The 26211-nt window shown below is 39.3% G+C and overlaps 2 protein-coding genes across 2 annotated transcripts; one reads left to right on the top strand and one right to left on the bottom strand.

Annotated features, from left to right (window-relative positions):
* The first annotated feature begins 5149 nt into the window (after positions 1–5149).
* Positions 5150–9624, top strand: LOC137186655 (P2Y purinoceptor 14-like). The gene is made up of 4 exons (XM_067595728.1): positions 5150–5285; positions 6619–6878; positions 7412–8058; positions 9551–9624. Exons 1-4 carry the CDS (start codon positions 5154–5156, stop codon positions 9622–9624), a joined length of 1113 nt encoding a protein of 370 aa, XP_067451829.1. The 5' UTR covers positions 5150–5153.
* Positions 9625–14368: 4744 nt separating this feature from the next.
* LOC137186809 (transmembrane 4 L6 family member 1-like) lies at positions 14369–18473 on the bottom strand. Its single transcript, XM_067595844.1, has 5 exons — positions 18268–18473; positions 17861–17929; positions 17409–17563; positions 16937–17129; positions 14369–14813 (listed from the first exon to the last, which is right to left on the bottom strand). Exons 1-5 carry the CDS (start codon positions 18442–18444, stop codon positions 14793–14795), a joined length of 615 nt encoding a protein of 204 aa, XP_067451945.1. The 5' UTR covers positions 18445–18473; the 3' UTR covers positions 14369–14792.
* Between the last annotated feature and the right edge of the window lie 7738 nt (positions 18474–26211).

Raw genomic sequence — 26211 nt, 5'->3', positions numbered from 1 at the left:
TTCATTTTGTAATATGTCAGAGAAACCGGTTTGAGGTCAAGATTGTGTGCAAGATTAGAAAAAAAAAAACAGAATACGTGATCATTTGTTAACCAAATCAGCCTCCGTCTAGTAAACTGAGTCACATCTGAGCGTGTGTGAAAGTATCAAACAGTCACTATGTGGTGTAGAAGTATTCACATCAAGTGTAGGAAGTCATGTTTGTGGAAAACTGTGGGCGGGTGAGGGGGCAGCAGGTGAGCCAACTGTCAGTCACAGCTGTCAATCAACACTCACACACAGTAGACATCAAAGCTCCTATAAGTCTTCAAATCTTATTAATGGAGCAATAATTTAGAGATTGAGACCAGAAGGTTGTTGGAGGAGCTAGCAGCCATCGGTGGCACTTTAAGGTACTTCAGCCTCAAGCCGTGGTCGCTGCTGATTGTCATTAAAGTTTTGACCTGATGATGGCGCTAGATGAGAAGTCAGTTCTCTAGTTGAAGTGAATACTGAGTGTTTCCAGTAAACTCAATCACAGCGTGACTCGGTTTGATGCATGAACATACTGTCACTTATTCAGATGTGACTACATTAATCATATTATGTACATTTTACTTCAGACCCGGTGCTATGGACGGGTATTTGGGAGCCAAGCCCCCCTGCAGCATCCTGTGCACTCCCCACCCTTCCATTTTCTGCCTGACTATAATTAACATAATTTGTTGTTATCATTTGTTGTTATCATTCGTAAACGTACAGAAACCAGAAAATATTCACATTTGAGAAGCAACACTGATACAGCACTAAAAACAATTATAACATTACCAAGTTATATAAATATAATTACGTTAGAATTGTAAAGGAGTTTCTATCCAATGTATTGGTCTAAAAACCATTACAGTTAAATGAATCTCTGTTTACGACATGATTCTAATGTTATACGTGGTATGTGCCTGCAGGTGGATTTTGGCGGGCCAGTCTGAGTCTAAAGTCTGGCTGATTTTTATTCCCACTCCACCGCTGACCACAGCTGAGCTAATCTGATGCTAAGTGACACAGCAACAACCCCAGTAAAACCCCAGTACACTCTTTATTTGTTTTGTGGTCCTCTAACAAAGTGATAAACAAAAAACCAGGAAATGAGATAGCATCTGAACAGCAGTGTGTGTGTTTTCTGAGCCATCATGCAGTAACCACAGATTCAGCTCCTCCTGTCCTGTGAACGCTGCACAGAAGGAGGCATTAAAGCAAACAGTTTGTATCGGAGATCTCCACTGACAGACAGACAGGTGAGTCCTGCAAATATCTCACTTTCAGTTCTTTGTGCTTCTACTGTTTTTATGTTCAAATTTGAGTCTTTTTTTAAAATATAAAACCTAATATATTTTCCAAGACAACTTAAGATAAAAAACACCTCTTGACACTGGACACAGAGTTTACTTGTAGTTAACTACAGTCCATGTCCATTCCAATTTACAATTTTGAAGTGATGTTTTCACAGTTAATTTTGACACACTACTGATCTGAACCAGTTTACAGCTTGTTGAGAATGAAAGGTGTGATAATCTATTTAGAAGTATTTCATGGTTCACACTTAGTCAAAGGCTTTTTAAATCTAAGAATACTGCTCCCACTACTACCTTCATCCAAACTACTTTTGATGGTTTCTGTAAGATAACATACAGCCATCTCTGTTGAATCCTTTAAAATACCAAATTATTTTAGGTTTAAAAGTTGATTTCTCTCCAAGTAATTCATTAATTGTTCAGCAACTAATTTTTCAAGAACTTTTGAAATCAGTGGTATAATTGAAATGGGTCTATAGTTACATGATTCATTAGGTCCCCCAGACGTACCACTTTTAATAGATCAATTCACCAAGTAAAGTCTAAGCTATTGGCCTTACAAGTGTTGCTCTATGTTTTTAAATAAGAAAATATATCTTATTAGTCATATAGGTACCACATCTTATGGCAATCCATCCAATAGTTGTTGATATATTTACATCTGTACCAAAGTAGAGGACCAAACAACAGACACCATACTAGCCTGGCTAGGAAAGCCACTCTGTTAAAGGCTAATAATCTCAGTGGCTGTTTATGTCAAACATAATCATCCATGTTATTCTGTTATATCTAGAAGTGCTAAGTTACTGTAAGGAAAAGTTCACAGTTTTTCAAGTGTGTCTTAAAACAACAGTCAGGAGCCCAAATGAACATTGAAAGCGTTTTTCTCGCTGTAATCATTCCTCCTGTTCATACTGACCATCAGAAGATCCCTTCATAATGACCTTACAATGGAAGTGATGGGGGACAAAATCCACAGTCCTCCCTCTGTGCAAAAATGTATTTCAAAGTTTATCTGAAGCTGATATGAAGCTTCAGCGTCCAAATTTGTCAAATCAAGTAGATATCTTTCAACGTTACAGTCTTTTTAGTGCCAAAGTCCCTCTTTTTGTTACTATACTTCCACCTGCAGCTCAACAGGGAAACACTGTCCGAGGAAACACAAAGAGGGAATTTGATGCTAAAAAGACTGTAAATGTGTCAGATATCCACTTGATATGACTAACTCAGACTGCTGAAGCTGAATAGAAGCTTCACAGAGACTTTTAAATGACTGTGTGGACACACTGTGGATTTTGTCCTCCATCACTTCCATTGAAAGCACATTTGAAGGATCTTTTAATATCCAGTATGAACAGGAGGAATGATTACAGTGAGGAAAACCTTTTTTCACTGTTCATATGGACACCTGACTGCTGATTTAGTGGGTCATTTTTCACCCGGCTCAAATATACCCTTATAATTAATCCTACCAAATTTTGAACCACAAATGTATTTTGCAGCCATATATATCTTTTCAGTCATTAATAAATGGTGATTATTTCAGTAATGTTTCAGAGAGCAGAGACAGTGACAAAGTTTGACACTATATGTTTACATAGTAAATTCATAATCACACTATATTATGATCTCATGTTATCCAAAACAGGAGAACAAAAGATAAACTAACCAGTGAACTTATTTAACTAGCTAATTTCTCTTATCTATTGCAGATTTCATTCAACGCCCATGCCTGCCAGTCAGCACAGAAAACCGTAAATCCTTTTTGCATATCCTGTACACATCAGTCAACCCCACCTAACCCGGTAAATATCACATGTGACTGGACTTCAGCAGAGAATAAACAATAGGCTAAGAACAAATGCCCCTGCCTCCATGATCCCGACTTTATTTTTCAGGCTGTCTGTTTCAGAGTTTCAGACCAGAGCTGCGAGACGTCACATGACTCTCAAGCTCGCAACTGTGTGTGCAGATCTCTGAAAAGTGGATGTTGTAAACTCAACTCAACAGTCTGCAATACAAGTGCAAAGGTACATATGCAAAAGTTTCAAGATAAAGATTCGCCCTTTCGAAATTCAAGTTTCAACGTTTCAAAACGTATTTCCTAACACATGTGAACCAGTTTTCAGATCACCATTTACAAGGTTTAAAACCTGTAAAAAGAGTGCTGCATTTGTGAAGAAGGAAAACTCAAATGCAAAATAATTTTTGCAGAGATTTAAATTTTCTTTTCAACCTATCAAAACATTATGCAAGCCTTCAAAACTTAGTTCCAATCTTGGAAAACCTTTTTTTATTAGATTTCAAACACTGAGTTTCAACCTTTCAAAGCTTTTTTTTCAGTTTTGAAATATGACATGATATTCATTACATAGTAAACCACATCCCCAAAACATTTACAGTCCTTTTTTGTTGTGCAGAAGTTGCATCTCCCTCTCTTTTGTCACCTTGTGGAAACTGACTGTGGCACTACAGACTGATCAGGGTAAGATTCAAACTACTGTGCTGCTGTGGCTGGCGTGTGGGGGAGGTTGTGTCTGTTCTCTTAAACTCACTGCCTCCTTTTTCATCTTAGAACAACAGATCCACCAAATCAGTGAAACAGCAGCTCAGGTATTTTTTTATAGTCCTGTGAAAGCTGCCCTACACTACAGGGAGGACTATGTTGGGCAACCACATTGTTGATTGCATGGGAATTGATGAGTTTGATTAGTGACTTTGTTTAGGCTTGTTTGCAGATGCCCACCTGGGTGGGAACCCTGACAAATGATGTAGCAACATGATGGGCATTCGTTGTGACAGTGTCATGCTCCCCCTTGAGCTCTGTCCTCACTGTCCCAATGTTAGAAATGCACAGAGAGGCCAATTTATAGTTTCACTGTTTTAAAATTCCATATAACCACCCTTTACCTTGATTTGACCCCTCTGGTGACTTTAAAATCCCTTTAAATAAATACAGGGTCAGATTTGACAAATATTTATACTAGCTGCACAAAAAAAAAATAATTGAAATATTTCCATTTTTGTATATTTTGGGCCACTTTAAGAAACGTCATACAGTTTCAGGCTTAAAGGTGCAACAAATGACATTGAGCCTCACTAGATGTCAGCAAACAACTATTTGCTATGTAAAGATATAGCTGAGTAATGGCGACCTGAGCTGAGAATGAAATCATACTCCCTCTGGGTGTTTTGTTATAAGCTTCTCTGTTCTTTGTTTTGGTTGTCACCGGCTGCACATGCATGCTAGTGCATGTGAGCGTGCATGTTCATTTTCAAGATGGCGTCCGCGTCACAAACGTTCTTATATTATAGCTAAACAGTCCACTAAAACATGTTTCTGAAAGCACTGAAGACAAGAAACAGGCAATGCACTAACAGAATCAGGATCCATATTTGCTCAGCACTGCCTAGTTTGACAGTTTGAGTTTTGTAAGTTGTTGGCTTTCTTTCTTTTTTTTCCCAACTTTATTGAGTAAACGACAAACGTTTGTTTTGGTCTGAGATGTTGGTGCTATAGTGCGACATCTAGTGGCTGAATGTCATATATCGCAACTTTAAAGAATGTAAGTTAGGGTGTTTTTACTGCTTTGAAATGTCAAAATGGGTCAAATTATGACAAACATTATGTAAGGGTTAATACAGATTTGAAAAAGGTCACCTGGACTTGCTTTAGATTGAATCTAAAAGGCTTCTTCCTGTCTTACATGTGTAATGATACATTCAGCTGATGGTTCAGTAGGATACATAGTTAATGTTTTAAACTATATTTAACACTATAAAGATGATAGATTTGTGTTCACCCTTCTTAGAACCTCCACAAACATGGATGACCTGGTAGGAATGGGAGTGACCTCAGTCACCAACCAGACCTACGATGATAATATGACTCATTGTGATCCAGTCGACACATCAGTCCACCTCTTCCTCATGCCGGTTTACACTCTGGTGTTTCTGGTGAGTGTCAAATATTCAGATTACAGTCACGTTCCCTCCACCTCCTCTGTCTGCCAATCACACCACCCACGTAGCCACAGGTGTGCCTGGATGTGCCTGTGCCATCTAAATCTCAAATTGGCACAACCAACATAATCATAGCAGCCTGTCACAGGCAGCCGCTCACTGCTTGGCGGTAGAGAGCTTTCCCATATTCGCAGGAAGTAGGGGTGCTGGGGGTGCAGCAACTTCCAGGTGGCTGGCACCTGCCGATTTATGTGCCGTTTCTTAACCACATTCAAAGTCAAATTTGTATGTATTTCCCTACACAGCCAAGAATAGATAATTAATCACTACAGTGGTATTGATAGTTTTCTTGATAGAATAGAGTGTAAGGATGCAGTTTATTGGTTTGGTTTTTCGTGAGCTGACCAGTACCAGTTGTGAAATGTGTGCTTATTCCAATTTTTGGACACCAACAGAAAAAACAAAAGGGGTAAGCTATGTCCTGCTATCACTCTGGAGCTTGTTTTCTGCCCCTTTGTTGAGGAAGTAATGTTGTTTTAGCTGTGCACACTCAGGAGTGGGCGACTTGTCATTGCAGGAGTGTTTTGTTGTGAAATGTGTTAGTTACCTCATTAGCTGGAGAGCTAATATCCGCAGGGTGTTTCTAGTCAGATAGCACCGTTCTTGGTGTGTTGTTGTGTCATTTTGTCAGTCATTTGTTGACGTTAGCAGGAGAGAGGCAAGGCACTCAGGAGCACGCAAAAACGTCACTTCATTTGGTTTTTCGCAGAAAATCCGGCCCAGGTCCTTCACATAGAATCAGTCCACAGACTGTTACAGACAACCAAGAAAGTCTGGGAAGGTCTCATTTTGTATGTTACTACCTGTTCACTCACTGGCAATAACAAACGATTAATACGTGTAAATTGCTTCACAATTCTACATTGAGAACCTTTAACAGCTCTGCTGTCAGGGTTTATGTTTAGTTGTCACTTTGTGCAATAAAATAGTTAACTAACAGTGCCGTGCGCTGTAGAGCTGATGGACTGGACAGGCTATAAAAGACACCTTTTGTCTGTACTGTTGTGTTCAGCCTTTATAGACTGATGTTCTGTTGGTTGAGTGTGTTGGATAGACAGTGTTTTGCTGTTATTGCCTTTGTGATTCAGAATGTTGCAAAGTAAACTCGTTTGTCGTTCGTTTGTCTAACTTTTCATAAGTCAATTTTGCTGGGAAAAGATGACCCACCCACTTTTGTATTTGCCCATACAATTTCTGCCTACACCACTGCATTTCACATGTTAATCTCTTAAAAACCTGTCCTGAGTTCATCCTGTTTCCTCTCCAGGTGGGTTTGGTCCTCAACAGCTTCCTCGTGAAGGTTTACTTCTTCTCAGCTCAGCAGCAGGTATCCAGCATCATGGTGGTCTACCTGAAGAACCTGGCAGCCTCTGACTTCGTGCTCTGCCTCTGCCTCCCCTTGAATATAGCAAACTACACCAGCAACTCCGCCACCTTCCGCCTGGTCTACTGCATCTTTGGAGCCTCCACCTTTTACCTCAACATCTACGCCAGCATCCTGTTCATGGGCTACATCGCTGCTAACAGGTAGATCCCCCACCCTAGACTCCAACACACCATGCAGTTTATCAGTACAGTTAACACTTTAAGTAAATGTTTTATTGCTTTATTGTCTGTTTTTATATTCCTGCATATTATCTTTATACTGACTCTACAGAGCAACAGCAGCAACTACAGCTGTAAATTCTTACAGTCAAATGAAAAACTAGAAGAAGAAAAGCTATTTGTATTTGTTAACTTAACCTAAACTATGAATGCAGCCCTTTCACTCATATTCTTAATTTGAAACAAGTTACATTTTGAAGTATATAAATTCAAATGAGTTTATCTTCCCATATGCACAGACATAGAATACAAGCACATTGGAATTCCTGCAAGCTGAAATGGTCATGAGCTTTCTCCATGTCCTCGTATCATTGCAGGAGTAAAGAGCTGGTCCTCTCCTCTAGAACTAATATTGGAATCTTCATTCCTCATGAAATCTGTGGTTTGACAATTTGTATTACTATTATTCAGTGATCAATAATCTGCTGACACCTGCCTGCCTCTCTTCTCTCCAGGTATCTGAAGATCATCCATCCTTTAAGAACTCACGTCCTGCAGACAGTGCAGGTTGCCCGCATCATCTCCACGGTAACCTGGGTTTTCCTCCTGGCCATTACAACCTCCTACATCACTCTGTTTCTCCTCACCCAACCAGAATTGACCATTGTCCCTGACACCTGTGACCCCTTGCAAAGCGCCAAGGTCATAGTGTTTGACAAAATCATCCACACCTGCTCCACCGTGACCTTCCTGTTTGTCCTCGTCTCCCTGGTCTTCTTCTACTACAGCGCCTCCCGCAGTGTGTTGCTGGCACAGCAGAGGCAGCTGTCATCCACCAGCTGCAAGAGGCTCAAGAAATCACGCAGGAAAATGTTGGTGCTGGTCATCGTATTCTGCATTTGTTTCGTGCCGTACCACCTGGTTAGCCTTCCCTACATATTCCTAAAGAGGATGTGCTCTTTGAGCCAGGTGTTGTACTACCTGAAGGAGCTTACCATGCTGTTGTCAGTTGTCAACATCTGCCTGGATCCGTTCATCTATTTCATCTTCAGTAAGGCGTTCCGGGCCCAGCTGAGACGTCCACATAGCAAGAAGGCAAGGAGGCACAGTGAAGGGCAGCCGAAAGCCACAAACAATGAGGCATTGCCCAGCACATTGACAAGTCAGACTTATGGGCTGTAACTTAGAAGATCATTCTGGTGATTTTCTATATTTTTCTTATTGTCAACAAATCTCATGTTTGGATACAAACCAACAATGAACTGTTCTACTAACAAGTATCTTATTCCTCTGTGCTGTCGACCGTTGTTGTTGTCCAAAAACTATTAGAAACACCTCAATGAGCCACACGGCTGCACTGGGTGACATGTTTAAGAAAAAAAAAGAAGACTCCTCAATCTGCCTCCTCCTCCACCCTCCACTCTACTCACTGCAGACATGATTGCTTATTTTTTAACTGATAAGGCCTCTACCATCAGTAACCAGTTCTCTGAGCCTAACCAACTCAGTTTACAGCTGCCAACTAACAGGGCCACACTGTCCTCATTCTCCCCTATGACCAAGGAGGAAGTTTCCAAAATTCTTCTAGACTCTCGTCTCACTACCAGTCCACTAGACCCAATACCATCCAACCTGCTACAGAACATTTCCCCCGCACTTAACCCCACAGTCACACACATCATCAACTCCTCACTTACAACGGGTGTTTTCTCCCACTGAATTTAAGCAAGCCCGTGTCACCCTGCTGCTAAAAATGCCTACGCTCAACCCAACCCAGATTGAAAACTACAGACCTGTTTCACTCCTAACCTTCCTATCAAAAATACTTGAGCACACAGTCTTTAGCCAAGTCTCTGAATTCCTTTCTGAGAACAACCTGTATGACCTGAATCAGTCCGGCTTTAAGCGGGGTCGCTCTACTGAGACTGCACTCCTGGCGATTATGGAATCACTACGCTCAGCTAGAGATGCTGGTCAGTCCTCAGCCCTTTTGCTGCCAATCAGGCACCTGATTGGCAGCACCTGGGGGTACCAGAAGCTAAAAACAAGAGTCAAGAGCAGCAGCAAAATAAGTTGTTTGGCATTGGCTGAAAAGATTTGGCAAATTTTTCATGGGCACAACCCACATACTCAGCTCTGCTGCTCATCCCATAATGCATGTTCCTTACAAATGTGGCACCATTTAAAAGGGAAATAAACAGGCTTTCCAACAGTATAAGATTTATTGCCAAGAAGCATCGTTACAACAAAGAAATAATCTACCAAACACAAATTTCCTTACTTTTTGTGCTGTGTTTATTTTATACATTGTAGAACATATGAAATAATGTAGTAAACAAAAAGGTTTTAATAAACCAAAATATAAAATATTGTAGAAGCGGTGAGATTAACAAAACCAATAAGTTTATCTTTTGGCTGCACACCTTCGTGGCCTTTTATTCACACACTCAAACCAACATACCAAAAAATTGTGCCACACACAAAATGGCGCTGCCTTTAACATTGTTACACTTCCACCTCTTAAAGAGAGCAAGTCAAGATTAACTGTGCACAGTGTGAGAACGTCACCATACCAGGAGTCCCATAACCTATAACATTTCATGCTGAACACACATAAAAACAAGTCTCTGTGAATTATGTCCTTCACCTGACAGGCATGGCTCCGAATCACCAGAGCGGAGGTCGGAGCCTCTGCAGGAGGAGGTTTAAGGGCCTTGCAGCCATGTGAGGGAAAGGTAGGGGTTTGGCCATTTCAACAGGCTGGTTCAGATCCAGGTGGGCCAGCTTAAGGCAGTCCACTGAAATGTGCTCCAGCCAGTTCTGCACATCCTTTTTGAGCCTGTGCCAGATGAACTTGGGAGCCACCAGCCTCTATGCAATTTTTGCTTGGTTGTAAAAGGCCGTGGATAGCATTGAAGATCTGTCATCTCCAAGACAAGCTGCGGAAACATCATGGTGCCAGTGTAGTCAAAAATACTTTCAAAAGTACTATCCTCCCATGACAGCCATCTTGAATGCCTGGACATCTGGGTCCGAAGCTCGATCTGCCACCATAAGGGCATAGTCAAGCCCCAAGTGGACAAGCTCAGCGATGGACTGGGAGAGACAATCAGCCACCTGGTTGTTTTTGCCAGCAACATGTTGTATGTCTGTGGTGAACTCCAAGATGAAGGAGAGCTGGCATTGTTGACAGGCAGACCACGGCTCGCCTACCTTAGCCATAGTGAACGACAGTGGTCTGTGGTCCACAAATGCCATGAACCATCGAGCCATCGAGCCATCAAACCATCGGTCAAGAGTCATTGCATAATTGAGCTGGCGGTAATCACTGCATGGGTGCCATCTGTGGCCAGGTCTTGGCGCAATGAGCGTGGACAGGTGGACCAGTGATGGATGTGGTGTTCCACCCTGTGTTTGGCGAGGAGGACAAGAAGGTGGGCTGCGTGAGGTCTGAGAACTCAGCAAGGAGCTGGACAAACTCATCTGCAGCGAGGAGCATGCTAGACAGTCTGATGGCCTCCGGCCTGCTGAGTGTACTGCATAGCAGCAGAAAATCACAGAGTTAAACAGACGGCAGCCCTTAATGTCCACCAACAGTCTGATTCTAGCTGTGGCAACAATCGCTATCTCCCCCGCCATTGATGAAGCAGTTGGTATTACTGACTGTTGGGCTCTGGCCAACACATTACTGACTCAGTAATGGTGGTGTTGGCCAAAGCAGTGTGTACCTGGGAAGGCAGCTGCTGCAGAAACAGTTTAATAAATAAAAAGTCAGGCTTGTGGCTTCAAGGGCGAGCTAGCATTTTGTCTGTTAGCTCAGATCGTTGTTGTCGCCGAGGCCGGAAGGCAGAAAGTCCAAAAGTCTTTAAAAGATGAGCTTTTAATGCACAATATTTGTCCTGCGCCTGAGAATGCTTGAGAATGCTCACCACTCTGCCCGCTGTTGAACTGCTCAGGGTTGTGACGACATAATAGTATTTAGTGGAATCTGCAGTAATGTTGTGGGATTAACAAAACTGGTAAGGTTCTCTTTTGGCTGCACACTACCACTGTGGCTGTTTATTCACACACTCACACACCAGAAATTGGCACCATTCTAACATCCACTGTAACACAGTATGGTGCAGCTGTTACCATGGTTACACTTCCACTTCTTAAAGGGAGTGAGTCAAGATTAACTGTACACAGAACCTCACCATACCAGGAATCCTATAACCCAACATTTCATTCTGAACACACATATAAACAAGTCTCTTAAGTCCATGAAGGCTCTGCTACAATATCATATTTTAGATTACTCAAAGTTTCCACTGTTTGCCTCGATGACAGCTTTGCACACTTTTGGCAATAGCACAATCAGCTTCATTAGGTCGTCACCTGGATGGTTTTCAGTTAACAGGTGTGCCTCGTCAGAAGTTAAGTGGTGGGATTTCTTCCCTTCTTCATGCATTTGAGACCATCAGTTGTGTTGTGCTGAGGTAGTGCTGGTATACAGCAAACAGCCCCATAATACACTACTGTAGTAATCCATATTATGGCAAGAGAAACAATAGTCCATCATTACTTTAAGACATGAAGGTCATTCAATCCAGAACATTTCAACAACTCTGAAAGTTTCTTAAAGTGCCGTTGCAAAAACGGTCAAATGCTGTGATGAAACTCTCTCATGAGGACCGGCCAGGAAAGGAAAACCAAGATTATTATCTAAATGTGCCTGCAACCTCAAGTTCCTGTTTTGCAGAGCAAGGCTTTTCGACTTTTCTGTTAAGAAACGTCTCATGTCATCATTGATATAGTGTCATTATGATTCTTCCTGTTCTGCTTGTGTTCATGGTAAGTGTCAAGAGTGAATAATGCAGCCAGAAGTTCCTTTTTTTTTACACTGGTTCAATGTTGTGGAACAGCCTTCCACTACACATCCAGTTTTTGAATATAAGACGGGTTTATAGACAGGTTACTTTTTTATGGAACAGGGTCACAAATTTATAATGAAATCTGCAAATGACATTGTTACTTTAGCTGTCGCAGCCTCATGAGGCTGGTTAAGATATTGCCAAGAGTGTGCAAAGCTGTCATGAAAACAAACAATGGTTACTGTGAGGAATCTTAAATATGAAACGTATTGTATTGTTTATATATATTTTTTTATCATGATTTCATACATGTTATTTAATAGCTTTGATGTCCTCAGTTTTGTTCTACAATGTAGAAAATAGTAAAAGTAAAGAACCCTTGAATGAGTTGGTGTGTCAAAACTTTTAACTGGTGCTGTAAGCAGTTTAATTTGGAGGCCTTTTGGAGCGTCAGAGGGGCGTAATGAGAAGCTAAGGGTCATTGTGTAGACAGTCCAGGTCTGAGCCCTGTGGACTTCCTGATATGATGTGGACACCGATCCTTTCTATGATATATCAATTCCCTTATTTGATCATTCCAGGATCCTCTGTTGTCTTTCAGCGAGAAACACATTTTAATTATTTATCATCATTTCCATTCAGCCACATGTGAAACTGAAACTCACTGTGTGTTGGGTACAATTTATAGTTTGATATGTGATATATTCACTTAATTTTCACTTTCCCTTAAAACATTTGGGCTAATAAATACCTTGTACAGTTTATAAGACATCAAAATCATAACCAAGGTTATTAAATAATGAATTTACATTCAGAATATCAATAAATACAGATGCAAACAAATAAAATATTTCTATATATTCTGCCAGCAGGAATGGTTCATGTGTGTTCGGCATCTGAGCAGTGAAGTCCAATTATACGCTGCGGCTCAACAGAATGCAGGTTTTTATGAATGTGCAGATATTTGTCACAGTTTGAGGAAACGCTGCTGTGCTGGCAGTGGTGACCGTGCACCTTTATGAATATTTGGATAGTGCATATACGTGCAGATACAAAGCTGTTAGAACCGACTGACAGCTGATCAGCTGCGTCGTCGTCGTCCTGTTTCCTCGTTTCCTCTCTGCTCACGTCTTCAACGGGAGAGACTAAGATTCATGAGGGAAACATGGATGCAGTGAAGGGAATTAGGACGTATCCCGTCACTCGTTAGGAGCGACCGTGAAGAGATGAAGACCATTAACCCTTTAAGGACTATAAAGACCAGGAGTAGAATATCATAACATACAAATCCACCTTATTAGGCCTATTATGTGTATGTGTAATATCTTCATATCAGTACGCTGACACATTTAAAAATTTACATTTAGGCTACATAAACTGTGTATGTCACATTATGATCATATATTATTATCTATATTATATACTGTATATATTATTATATACTATATATTATATATGTTTATAGTATTATATGATTATTGTAATCATGTTGTTATGTTTGTCAATCCTCCAATCAGTGACTGTAGCTGCAGCTAATAAAACACTGATAATAATTCTGATTGCTGTCAAAACTAGTTCAACTTTATGATGATAATAATAATAATAATAATAATAAAGAATTGAAAAGAAGATTCTTCACATACAGAACTGTGAAAAAGTTTTCAGTACTATAAATAAAGTGAGGATTCTTTAATGATGCCATGAATAGTTTTTATTCATCAATGAAAGTCATACAAAGTTCAATAAACAGCAGAAATCTAAAGTAAATCAATATTTGCTGTGAGCAGCTTTGCCTTTAAAACAGCGGCAGGTCTCCTCGATACACCTGCACACAGTGTTTCAGGTATTTACTTTAGTATCGTTAGAAAATATAAGAAAAGTAGCTTAAGGACCTTTTTTCCAAAATAAGATTAAAGAGAAGATTCATCATCAAATATGAGCTCAGGGTGCAACTGTCTTTTAATTTATAAAAACTATTATTAAACAAATACATGAATAAATAAAATGTGCAAAGAAAATGTGAAGTTTTGGCCGGTTTTCTGTTTTCAGTGTTGTCGTCGTTGTTGTCAGGATTTATTATCACAGAGATGTCGACTGAATAAATGAGAAGATTCGTCGTCACATCAGTGAAAAAATCATTTAAGGCTGCAGAGTCGGGGCCTGATCAATAATTCTGATTGTCCTGCATCACATGATCACTTTTATTATCATCAGTACCAACTCATCAACAACTTTATCAAAAAAGTTAAGAGACTCATCCTATGGGCTCATTTGTGCTCCTTAATCAATACATTTAAATAAAGTTATTGAATAATATTTCACAATTTAATAGATAGATTTTTTTTTAAAATCAATAATAAATTACAGATTAAATTATTAGATTTCTAAATGAATGAATAAAACAACAGAAAAATGAATCTGATCAAAACGGTTTGATCATCTAAAAATAAATTAAAATTCAATACATATTTAAAAGAATAATCAATATATATAAAGAATAATCAATCAATAAATATAAATGATAATAAAACTTTAAATTAAAAAATGAATTAACAATCAATCTTTTAACAGTCCATTTAGTATATTGTTAAACTGTGGATTGTTTATTTAATTTATTGATCAAATTCCACATTTTATTATTGATTCATTAATCGATTGATTGATAGTTTAATCAATTCATAAATGGACTATTAAGCTGTACAAATGAGCCCCCACACTTTAATACTCATTGTTATTATGTTATTATATGTTATTATGTTCTTATTGTTTGTTTTAATTGTGTTTTTTTAACAGCTGTTATTCTAATAAATAAAAACATAATTAATAATTAAACAAGTTTCTTCCTGCAGCCACAAAGTTTAGTTTAAGTTTATTATCTGAAAGTTATTTTGAACTAAAGTGCGTCAGTGCTTTATGACTAAAACATGTTGAACATGTTTTTATTTTTCAGCTTTGTTCTGTTCTGTTTGACCTGAAAATAAAAGATTTGTATTGTATGATGAAGAGTTTCTTCTTCTTCCTCCAGGATCCATGACGACCGGTTTCAAGCTGAAACTGGACTGACCTGTAAAACACACACACACACACACACACACACACACACACACACACACACACACACACACACACACACATACACACACACACACACACACACACACACACACACACACACACACACACACACACACACATACACACACACACACACAGAGGGTGAGTGTGTGATATGTTAGTTTTGGGCAGAATATCAGCCTGAACTCATCATAATACTAGTTTTATAATCAGTAATAGAAGAAGTACTCAGATCCTTTACTACAGTAAAAGTACATAAGTATTATGAGCTTGATGTAGTTAAAGTATTGCAGTAAAAGTACATAAGTATTATGAGCTTGATGTAGTTAAAGTATTGCAGTAAAAGTACATAAGTATTATGAGCTTGATGTAGTTAAAGTATTGCAGTAAAAGTACATAAGTATTATGAGCTTGATGTAGTTAAAGTATTGCAGTAAAAGTACATAAGTATTATGAGCTTGATGTAGTTAAAGTATTGCAGTAAAAGTAGTGGTTTGGTCCCTCTGACTGATATATTATTATATATGACATCATTAGATTATTATTAGTGAAGCATCAGTGTTAGAGCAGCATGTTACTGTTGTAGCTGCTGGAGGTGGAGCTAGTTTACACTACTTTATATACAGTTAGCTAGTTTAGTCCAGTGGTTCCCAACCTAGGGGTCGGGCCCCTCCAATGGGTCAGCAGATAAATCTGAGGGGTCGTGAGATGATTAATGGGAGAGGAAAGAAGAAAAAACAAAGTTCTGATACACAAATCTGTTTTCAGTTTCATTTAATAAGTGTGGTTCTGTGAGTGGGACTCTTTTCTTGACTCATTTTTCTAGCGCTCATGTTATGAGGTCGTCTACCAGGAACGTGACGTTATTTTGATGAATTTGCAGCAAACATTGAGTTGAAGTTTTTAGCAGGACGACTCTGCGCTGGTTCTGTCTGTGTTGATGAACTGATGCCCTTCAAACCAATGAGGAGGCTGCGTCTGACCCTCTTCTATAATTACATCTTTCTATCTCTAATCAATGTTATGGATGTCTGAAGTGATCCTGATCCTGGATGTCAATTATTCTAATCTAAGTCTGGAAATGTTGATTATTAAACTCCAACTCAGTTCTTTTCCATGAAGGCTGAAGACTTTTCTGTTTGCCTTTTATTAAATCTAATTGGAGGTTTTTGATTCATATCTCACACTGTGCAGTAACTTTTCTCCTGTTTTATTTCTTATTTTAACTTATTTTTATCTAACATTTAACTCTCTGCTTTTTGTAAGACGTCAAAAGACAAAAAGGTTGGAAACCACTGGTTTCATCTTTAACAATGTGTTGTATTTTAAAAGCTTGTTATATTATCCATTGTGTGTTTAGTTACTGAAAAGTAACTAAAGCTGTCAAATAAATGTAGTGGAGTAGAAAGTACAATATTTCCCTCTGAAATGTAGAAAGTAGCATCACATGGAAATACTCAAGTAAAGTACAAGTCGTAGAGTAAATGTACTTTTTTTATTTTCCACCACGGCTTATTATTTATTATACTGTATATAATGTGTTTATATACTATAAATAAAATGTTTAGATGTTATTCCCTCAGATATTATAATGGAAAGCTAAAGAGCACATTATCAATAACTCACTATCTTTTGAAATTTTTAAAAAAATAAATTGTCATCACATTTAATTCATGAATTCTACTTTCTCATGTATGTTAATGGGGTGGACAAAATATTAGGAACACCTTATTATCTCTCTGACAATGTCAACAAAAACTGAGGATGTATAAGTTTCATAACAGTAGAGTTGATGGCAGATCTGTTGCATTAGATTGCACAGGTGTTCCTAATAAAGTGCTCGCTGAGTGTATTTCTGACCATTTGTTATTGTCATTTATTTTCTTAGTATTTTGCTAAATCATGTTGTATTTATTAGTTAAGTATTTTTTATGGCATCAAACAGGTGTCTGTCCCCACAACATGATCAAAACCAGAACACACACCCTGAGGATGCTTATTGAAACAGGAGATTCCCTGACCGACCCTGAACCTCTCATCTTACCCCTGAAACAGACCTTTGAGGAGGTGAGGACAGGACATGTTCTGAGCTCTGTCCTCATTGAGACGCACCTTGTTGTTGCAGAATCCCTGACCCAGGATCAGTCCCAGCAGTGAGTTGAGGATGTTCGCTCCACAGAGGACGACCTGCAGCCCGCTGGCGCCCCCCAGCACGCTGAACAGAACTACATTCCACTGAACCACACCTCTGGGCTCCAGACACACTCCCGACCACAGACTGCTGTTATACAGATACCCTGCATCCCTGAGAGACAGAGACGAGCCATCAGAGTGTCGAACAGCAGGAATGTGTGTGTGTGTGTGTGTGTGTGTGTGTGTATGTGTGTTTCTATCCTTATTGGGGCCATCTCTGGTATAAACAGTGACCTTACTGGGACCAGTAGTCCTCATGGGGACTAAAGCTCGTTCCTAATGTGCAAAATGTTAGGCTGTACAAAATGAATGGAGTCTAACAGGGATAGCAAACGTGTGTGTGTGTGTGTGTGTGTGTGTGTACGTGTGCGTGTGTGTGTGTTTGTCTCACTGGTCAGCGGTGGGTTTGAGTGGGACCCCCCAGGTGGAACCAGAGCTGGTGTTGTACAGACAGAGAGGACCCTGCACGAGACCGGTGGCACTGACCAGACAGCACATCCCAGCAGCCAGCAGACACACACAGGAGTACGTCACCTGACACAACATCTGGATACAGAGAACATACATCTGTAACACCAGAAAAACCTGCAGCAACATCTGGATCAACAGAACAACATCTGTAACACCTGACACAACATCTGTAACACCTGACACAACATCTGTAACATCTGAAACACCTGACACAACATCTGTAACACCTGACACAACATCTGTAACACCTGACACAACATCTGGACATACAGCAGGCCCAAGCAGGCAGAATGTTTGCAGTTTCCAAACACAATCAAACGACATAATTAAAATGTTGCACTTTTAATCTGAACTTTTCAAACATCTGCTCACCTCACTCCTGAAGGCGCAGCAGCCTCGTGTTTTGCTGCTCCGCACAAACGCTCGAGCTCCGAGCAGAACCTGAAACCAGACACGACAACAAACATCAGTCAGCTCTGATACGAACACTCAGAGTTTCATCGCTGCAGTTAGATTAGATTAGATTAGATTAGATTAGTAAATCTGAATTATTATCTTAATTAAACAGACGAGTCTCAGGATCCCAAAACAAAACAGACTTTATATATTTTCAGGCAGTAACAGGAATTAAAGCTGATGACACACTGAGTCTGAATTTAACCTCAGAGGAGAAACACGTGACAAAACACCAAAATACACACAGCTGCCCTGAGTCACACACACACAGCACATGACACATCACACACACACACACACACACACACACACTTCTCTCTCACCAGGAGGCCGGACCCCCACAGGCCCGGGACCCAGGTGGCCTCTCTGGTCACATGACCATCCAACAGGAAGTGGATCTTCAGCTCAGGAAACAGCAGCAGGATGTTGGAGAGAATGCAGACGGTTGCCAGGGGAACCAGAGAGACGCCGACACATCGCAGACACCTGGAGACGCACATCTGTACGCGAGCAGAACGTTAATGATGATGGAAATTAATATTTTATATTTGGTCAAACAAATATCATCCGAGAGAATCACTGATTTAATATCTGCCATAAAATGAACACGTTTCTGAGAGAAACAAATAATTTGTTTAATTTTGTCTTGTTTTGCCTCTTTTTAAAGCTGCATTAACTGATCGATCAATCAATCAATCTTTATTTGTCTAGAACCTTTCATACAGGTGAGATACAGATGACAAACCAACAATAAGACAAATAACAAAACAAATGTAAACAGTAAAACAATTTGAGACTAATGCACACGAGAAATACAAATTATGAAAATGTAATCAAATAAAAATAGATTTAAAAACTAAAATAATAAATAAAAAAGAATGAAATAAAAATTAGATTAAAAATAGATTAAAAAGACAAAGAAATAAAATTAAAATTAATCAAATAAAATTTGACAACATGAATAGAATAAAGTAAGATGAGGGCATTTATTATTATTCTCAAAAGAAAACAAGTCTGTATTTATTGTTATAATCTTGTTTTCTGTTTCTGATCGGTTCCCTGCAGGGATCAATACCGAGTCCACATGTTCAAACTCTTCACACAGTCGACAGTTATGGATCAAACTGTGACACATTTGCATAGTTTTCACACAGAAAGCATTCAGTGACTACAGCCTTCACATGTCTTCAATACTTTTCAAACACAAACAAGCAACAAAACATTTGACATGTTTACATCCTCACTTCTAAACTCTTCAGTTTATCTTCAAACACTAACATGTATTCATACGGATCATAACCGCACTGAAATACATCTATACTCAATCAAAAAAACAAGATTAAAGCTTCCTGCTGCGTTTCTACGACTCGTTTCCTGTAGATACACTGTAGTACGTTCTATAGAGAGCTACACATCTGACTGTATTTACACTATATACACATTTATACACTATCAACCATTAAAACTACATAAACACAATAAAACAGTGATGTAATAAAGATCCTCATGTGCTGCCTGTTGTTGTGTTTTTATCTCAGTGTGTCTGATTGATAAATGAGTCGTTGTGTTTGTGTGTTTGTGTGTAAAACAAGCTGCTGTTTGTTGGTAAAGTGTTAAACTGTGCAGGGAACCAATCAATAAAGGATTATTTTCATTATCTATTATTTTGTTTAATTAATCAACTGATTGTTTAGTCGATAAAATGTTGGAAAATAGTGATAAATCTCCATGGTGATGTCTTCACGTGTCTTGTTTCTGACCAACAGTCCAAAACACCAAATAATGATGTAATAAAATAGAGAAAGGCTTCATAAAGGCAAATAGTCTATGAACAAAACAGATTAGTTTTGTGTTTCTGATCAATTAATCAATTTATCAACTAATAATTTCAGTTCTATTCCTGAAAAAACCAAATTTTACACATTTTAAACTTTGACTTGATTAAATATTATTATTATTCACTCATCTAAACAGCAAAAAAATCTGAAAAAGATGAAGTAAAACCAATAACATGATGTTAACCTTACATCCCTCCTGCAGAGTCTAATAATGTCAAGTGTCTGTGAGCGAATCACTGTCACATGTTGCTCTGCAGATAGAAACACGTCTACTCACCCTGAAGAGTTGACTGCTGACAACAGACGAACGTCCGGATTGGAGTTGATCTGAGGAGGAACCTGAGACATTTATATCTGCTCCTCAGAGACACGTAGACACTCCTACAGCCGTGTGACACAGGAAGCGTCCTGACATACTAAATAACATGAAACATTCTCAGAATCTCTAGTCTATTTTGCTGCATCTGCAGATTTCCAAAGTGTGTTGTGCATTTCCTTTATTTTTTTTAGTTTTCAGACAGTCTAAACATGTCTGCAGCTCCCCAGCGGTTGAAAGTAACTAAGTACATTTACTCAAGTACTGTACTTAAGAACAGTTTTGAGGTATTTGTACTTTACTTGAGTATTTCCATGTGATGCTACTTTCTACATTTCAGAGGGAAATATTGTACTTTCTACTCCACTACATTTATTTGACAGCTTTAGTTACTTTTCAGATGAAGATTTGACACAATGGATAATATAACAAGCTTTTAAAATACAACACATTGTTAAAGATGAAACCAGTGGTTTCCAACCTTTTTGTCTTTTGACGTCTTACAAAAAGCAGTGTGTAGTCGGGGTCACATTTCACATGTCTATGAGTTGTTAACAGCTCCACCAAATAGTGATTTTTCCCTCTAAACTTCTCACATGCTTTCATTTCAATAAATGTTCAAATGATCCAATATTTCAGCAAAAATCAAAGATTAGAGAAAAAGTCCAAAAACTGAAAACAGATTTGAAAGAGGAAAGGCATCAAGACAGAATGTAAAATAAACACATTATAAAAAGACATTTAAATTGACTTTAAAACAGTTAAATGTTAGATAAAAATAAGTTAAAATAAGAAATAAAACAGGAGAAAAGTTACTGCACAGTGTGACATATGAATCAAAAACCTCCAATTAGATTTAATAAAAGGCAAACAGAAAAGTCTTCAGCCTTCATGGAAAAGAACTGAGTTGGAGTTTAATAATCAACATTTCCAGACTTAGATGAGAATAATTGACATCCAGGATCAGGATCACTTCAGACATCCATAACATTGATTAGAGATAGAAAGATGTAATTATAGAAGAGGGTCAGACGCAGCCTCCTCATTGGTTTGAAGGGCATCAGTTCATCAACACAGACAGAACCAGCGCAGAGTCGTCCTGCTAAAAACTTCAAACTCAATGTTTGCTGCAAATTCATCAAAATAACGTCACGTTCCTGGTAGACGACCTCATAACATGAGCGCTGGGTCTCTTTCTAGTGAACTCAGAGTTCAGGGAGGAACTGAAGTAGTTTATTTAAATGTTTTGATGCCGTTGCATCACGATCAATGTGTTTTTATTACTAAACCAGTTGATGCATTCATAATTTAGCCAATGAAACCACAGAGCGACAGTCTGTGCAGAAGGACTTTCATAATGATCTTGCAACATATGAACATGTTGACAGCACAGTGTGATGTCATGTCATCGGAAAAATATAACTCATCTAGAAAAATGAGTCAAGAAAAGAGTCCCACTCACAGAACCACACTTATTAAATGAAACTGAAAACAGATTTGTGTATCAGAACTTTGTTTTTTCTTCTTTCCTCTCCCATTAATCATCTCACGACCCCTCAGATTTATCTGCTGACCCTTTGGAGGGGCCCCGACCCCTAGGTTGGGAACCACTGGACTAAACTAGCTAACTGTATATAAAGTAGTGTAAACTAGCTCCACCTCCAGCAGCTACAACAGTAACATGCTGCTCTAACACTGATGCTTCACTATTAATAATCTAATGATGTCATATATAATAATATATCAGTCAGAGGGACCAAACCACTACTTTTACTGCAATACTTTAACTACATCAAGCTCATAATACTTATGTACTTTTACTGCAATACTTTAACTACATCAAGCTCATAATACTTATGTACTTTTACTGTAGTAAAGGATCTGAGTACTTTCAGAAGGACTTTCATAATGATCTTGCAACATATGAACATGTTGACAGCACAGTGTGATGTCATGTCATCGGGAAATATAACTCATCTAGAAAAATGAGTCAAGGAAAGTACCTGAGTCATCAAGATAATTACACCGACAGCAGAGTCCCACTCACAGAACCACACTTATTAAATGGTTTAAAGTTGCATCTGATGTCATTTTGTTCGACTTCCTGAACTATTTAGTAAAACGTCATTTCTGATTAGTTTTTCTGGATGAATGATTATAAAAAACTTGAGCTGTGTTCTTTTTATTTACAGGTGCAGAAGACACAATGTAAGAACAAATGTTTCTCCACAGCAGCTGTATTTCCAGCTGTACGTCCATGTGGGCACAACACAATAACTAACTACAGCGTGTTATACAACATATTATGGGAAACCAACTGGAAAACTCACTCCGCTTGGAGGTCAGAGGTCACTGAGGCAGTAAATACAGTGATCACAGAGGACAGAAACATTTGTAAATGATCTTTCAGAAGCAGCTCCGGCTGCTGAGTTTCAGGTTTTTCTCACTTCATCTTTTTCTCTATTTTTGGTTCTTCTAAGAACAGTCGTCTTATTTTAGCTCATCCGTGAATCACTGTGTTGGTATTGAGGACAGCAAAGACTCATGGGAAACCTGCTCATGTTTGATCCGTCATCCAGCGTCGACCTCTGCCTACAGGATGACGTGTTCTCTGATCTGAACTGACCTGGTTTCAAGATTCTCGTGGTCTGTTTTAACTGATCTGTGCTGAAGGTGGAACAGAAGTGGACTGAAAGCCTGAACAGGTGGACCTGGTTTTCATGGAGGCAGATGGAGATCCACTTTTTAAAGTGATCTTGGTCCAGTGGTTTGGTCTGCACCCAAAAATGGACCAAGACTTTCCATTTAAAGTGGTCTTTAAGGTAGGACTGAGCAACATATTGATATTATATAAATATCGTGATATCGTGATATTGTGATGTGGCTTTTCCTGGTTTTAAAGGCTCAATTACAGTAAAGTGAGACTGGTCTTTACCCATTCAGTCATTACATCCATGTTCCTGATTATTTATCAGAAATCTCATTGAGTAAATATTTTGTGAAAGCACTAATAGTCGTCCCTACAATAACATCACAATATCAATATCGAGGTATTTGGTCAAATATTTGATTTTGTCCGTATCCCCCAGCTTCAGTCTGTCTGTTCTGGTGTGAATCAGTGTATGATGGTAAACTTGGTTCAGTTTCTTTTCACACAGAGAAAAATCCAATCGTCACTGCCAGCCAGGTGAGAACGTTCTCTCTGCTCATTGGTCAGTTGTGTCTGGGGGCGGGAACAAGAACGTAAACACAGGAAGAAGCTCCTCTGGCCAAATACAACGTTCATTGTTGCAACAGTTCCGAACCAGAGCAGGTATGAAAACGCCTTCAGTCTGGTGGTTCAATATCCACCAGGGTTCAAACGGGACTCCGGCAGGTTTTCCTCCTCGGTGAGATTCGTTTGTGTAGATCTGAACAGTAATCCTACTCGGACCAAAACAACCGCACAGAGACCGTTTAGAGGGACAAACTGCAGCAGTTTGTTTGTGGAACGTGATCCGACAGACTACCAAGCGTGTACTGTGAGCGAAACGGCTCCCGTAGCCAGAAGCGCTTTGCATGCTGGGATGTTGATAAGTGAATTTAACAGTTGCTAACAGCTAGAAGCTAGCCCATGGATGTATAATAAGAGCTGGATAGGGCGCCGCCGCTCAGCCTTGCAGCTAATTTTTCCCAGTGGTCACTCGCGGTATTGCAGCGAAAAATCCCCCTGCGGCCCAAAAAGCATTTCCCCCATAGACCACCACTGTAAAAGAGACGCCTGTAAAACTGTTGACAGGACGCCTTGAACTGCAAACAATATCAATTATGACTCTTTCTATTATGAACTTTTGATCCATGGAGGTTTTATGTTTGTAAAACTTTCCTCGAGCTGAGAAAAGCGATTTAAAAATCCGTGACGTCATCACAATGTAAAGTCTATGGGCCGAGCGGGAGCTTGTGGGCGGGGCCAGCGGGGGAAACGCTACTGTGCATATTCAGTGGGCTGCACAACACGGACGCTAACCTGGAAGCTAGAAACTTTTTTTGGCGTATGCGCCAGGCGAGCAATTCCTTTAGGACTGAATTGGCGCCATTTTTAGTCCGGTATCCAGCTCTTATAACACATCCATGGAATTTAACAGTTGCTAACAGCTAGCAGCTAGCCGGACATTGACTTGAGGTCCTTCCTGTGTTTACGTTCTTGCTCCCGCCTCCAGAAACACCTGACCAATGAGCAGAGAGAACGTTCTCACCTGGCTTGCAGTGATGCATTTTGGTTCACTTGGATTTTTATCTGTGAAAAGAAATCGAACCGAGTTTACCTTCATACACTGATTCAGACCAGAGCAAACAAAACCCTCTACAGACCCTTCAGGGAAGCAGATGTTGGTGTTGTATGTTTAGTGTTTGATAATCGCGACCGCTTGAGAAGAAAGATCTCAGTCTGCTTCTGAGCAAACGTCTGACTGACCTTAACGAACCAAACAGACAGATCAGTTAAGAGGTGAAAACATTCATAGTGTCCAACACGGTTCCTGCACTGAGTCAGAGAACACAATGAAAATGAAACTGGAGACATTTAATGTGGCAAAAGACTTTTTCAGTCATCATCACGCAGAGCAGGTTGAGTCTAAAACAGTCTGAAACCAGAACATCCATGTGAAGCTCCAGGGGACGTTTGTTTCAGAAGCCGCGGTCAAGACACACGACACACACGCACCTCTCATCCACGAGGTGACGGCGGTTTGGTTTGGTTTGACGAGCAGAAGTTCAGACGTTAACATCAGGCTCCTCCAGAGTCACATGACCACAGAGAAGCCACAGAAACCTCAGCGTGGTGATGAAACTTCCTCTGAGCGAAGCAGCAGCGGAGCTTCACTCAGACGTCCAACATTGCCGTACATTTCAGAGGAAATACTGTACTTTCCACTCCACTACATTTATTTGACGGCTAAACTTAAATCTCAGACGTAGATTTTACATGTAAAACAGAAGATATATTTATATATATGTTATTATATTTTCACCTTGACATTAGTCCTTTATTGTTGATTAGTGTAAAAAAAAAAAGCCTCATTAAATCATCTTTAATTTGATGGTATAAAACAATAAAACATGAAAAAGTGGGTCGGTTTTACGTAACGAGTACTTTTACTTTTGATACTTTGGGGAAATTTAGCAACTAATACTGTACTTTTACTGAGGATCTTGAATACAAGTCGAGGTTTGGAAGCACATTTCATCACGAGGGAAAGAAAATTATAAAACGTTAGGAGTGATAAATGTACGGCAAGTCAGAAAATATCCATTTATATCCTGTTCTGATGTTGTATGTTCCAAAATTTGAGGTTTGCAATGTTTTGTTTTTTTTTTTACTTTCCTGACAAGTTAGAGGGGAGCTAAAGGACGAGTTCACAGTTTATCAAGTGTGTCTTAAACCAACAGTCAGTCATCAAATGAACATTAAAGCTGTTTTTCTTACTGTAATCATTCCTCCTGTTCATACTGACCATTAGAAGATCCCTTCATAATGACCTTACAATGGAAGTGATGGGGGACAAAATCCACAGTCCTCCTTCTGTGCAAAAAAAAATGTATTTAAAAGTTTATCTGAAGCTAATATGAAGCTTCAGCGTCCAAATGAGTCAAATCCAGTAGATATCTATACAAGGAGAAAAACCACGGGACCCAATCCAAGAGGTGGTGACTTGATTAAGCAGCTCTTCAGAAGGGAGGCATTTTGGATCTATGAATTGAATATTATTGAACCTTATGGACTTAATGAAACACAGGATTTGAGTTTTCGTCTGAGATATGTAAATATTAACTTGTATTTCTCTCTACAGGCTGTTTGGACTCTTGGGGAGAGATGTAGAGGGACGTTCTGCTCATCCTGTTCAGTCAGTTGTTTATAGGATGTAATGAAGTGTAATTATATAAAATGTTGTCATTCTTGTAACTTTGTGCAACATTAATCACATCATGTTTTTTGTAATATGTAAATCTTCATTTTCTTTGTAAAATGTTCACTTTGAGGAAATGAAGACTGTGATAATGAGTCATGTGACTCAGATGTGTTTATCTCAGCAGTCGTACTGAGCGAACCTGAAGAGGCTGCAGGCGAAACACGT

The sequence above is a fragment of the Thunnus thynnus genome, chromosome 7, assembly GCF_963924715.1.
Source record: "Thunnus thynnus chromosome 7, fThuThy2.1, whole genome shotgun sequence".
Taxonomy (NCBI): Eukaryota; Metazoa; Chordata; class Actinopteri; order Scombriformes; family Scombridae; genus Thunnus; species Thunnus thynnus.
Note: the sequence above shows the minus strand (reverse complement) of the source record. Positions and strands in the feature narration are given on the sequence as shown.

What these genes read in the sequence shown, in the direction of transcription:
- LOC137186655 (XM_067595728.1), top strand. Translation starts at nt 5,154, where the DNA reads ATGGATGACCTGGTAGGAATGGGAGTGACCTCAGTCACCAACCAGACC. An exon ending in GGCTACATCGCTGCTAACAG is followed by an intron (nt 6,879 to 7,411) that starts GTAGATCCCCCA and finishes TCTTCTCTCCAG; the next exon opens with GTATCTGAAGATCATCCATC. An exon ending in ATTGCCCAGCACATTGACAA is followed by an intron (nt 8,059 to 9,550) that starts GTCAGACTTATG and finishes TTCACCTGACAG; the next exon opens with GCATGGCTCCGAATCACCAG.
- LOC137186809 (XM_067595844.1), bottom strand. Translation starts at nt 18,444, where the DNA reads ATGTGCGTCTCCAGGTGTCTGCGATGTGTCGGCGTCTCTCTGGTTCCC. An exon ending in TGTGGGGGTCCGGCCTCCTG is followed by an intron (nt 17,930 to 18,267) that starts GTGAGAGAGAAG and finishes GTCTGGTTTCAG; the next exon opens with GTTCTGCTCGGAGCTCGAGC. An exon ending in GCTGCGCCTTCAGGAGTGAG is followed by an intron (nt 17,564 to 17,860) that starts GTGAGCAGATGT and finishes CTCTGTATCCAG; the next exon opens with ATGTTGTGTCAGGTGACGTA.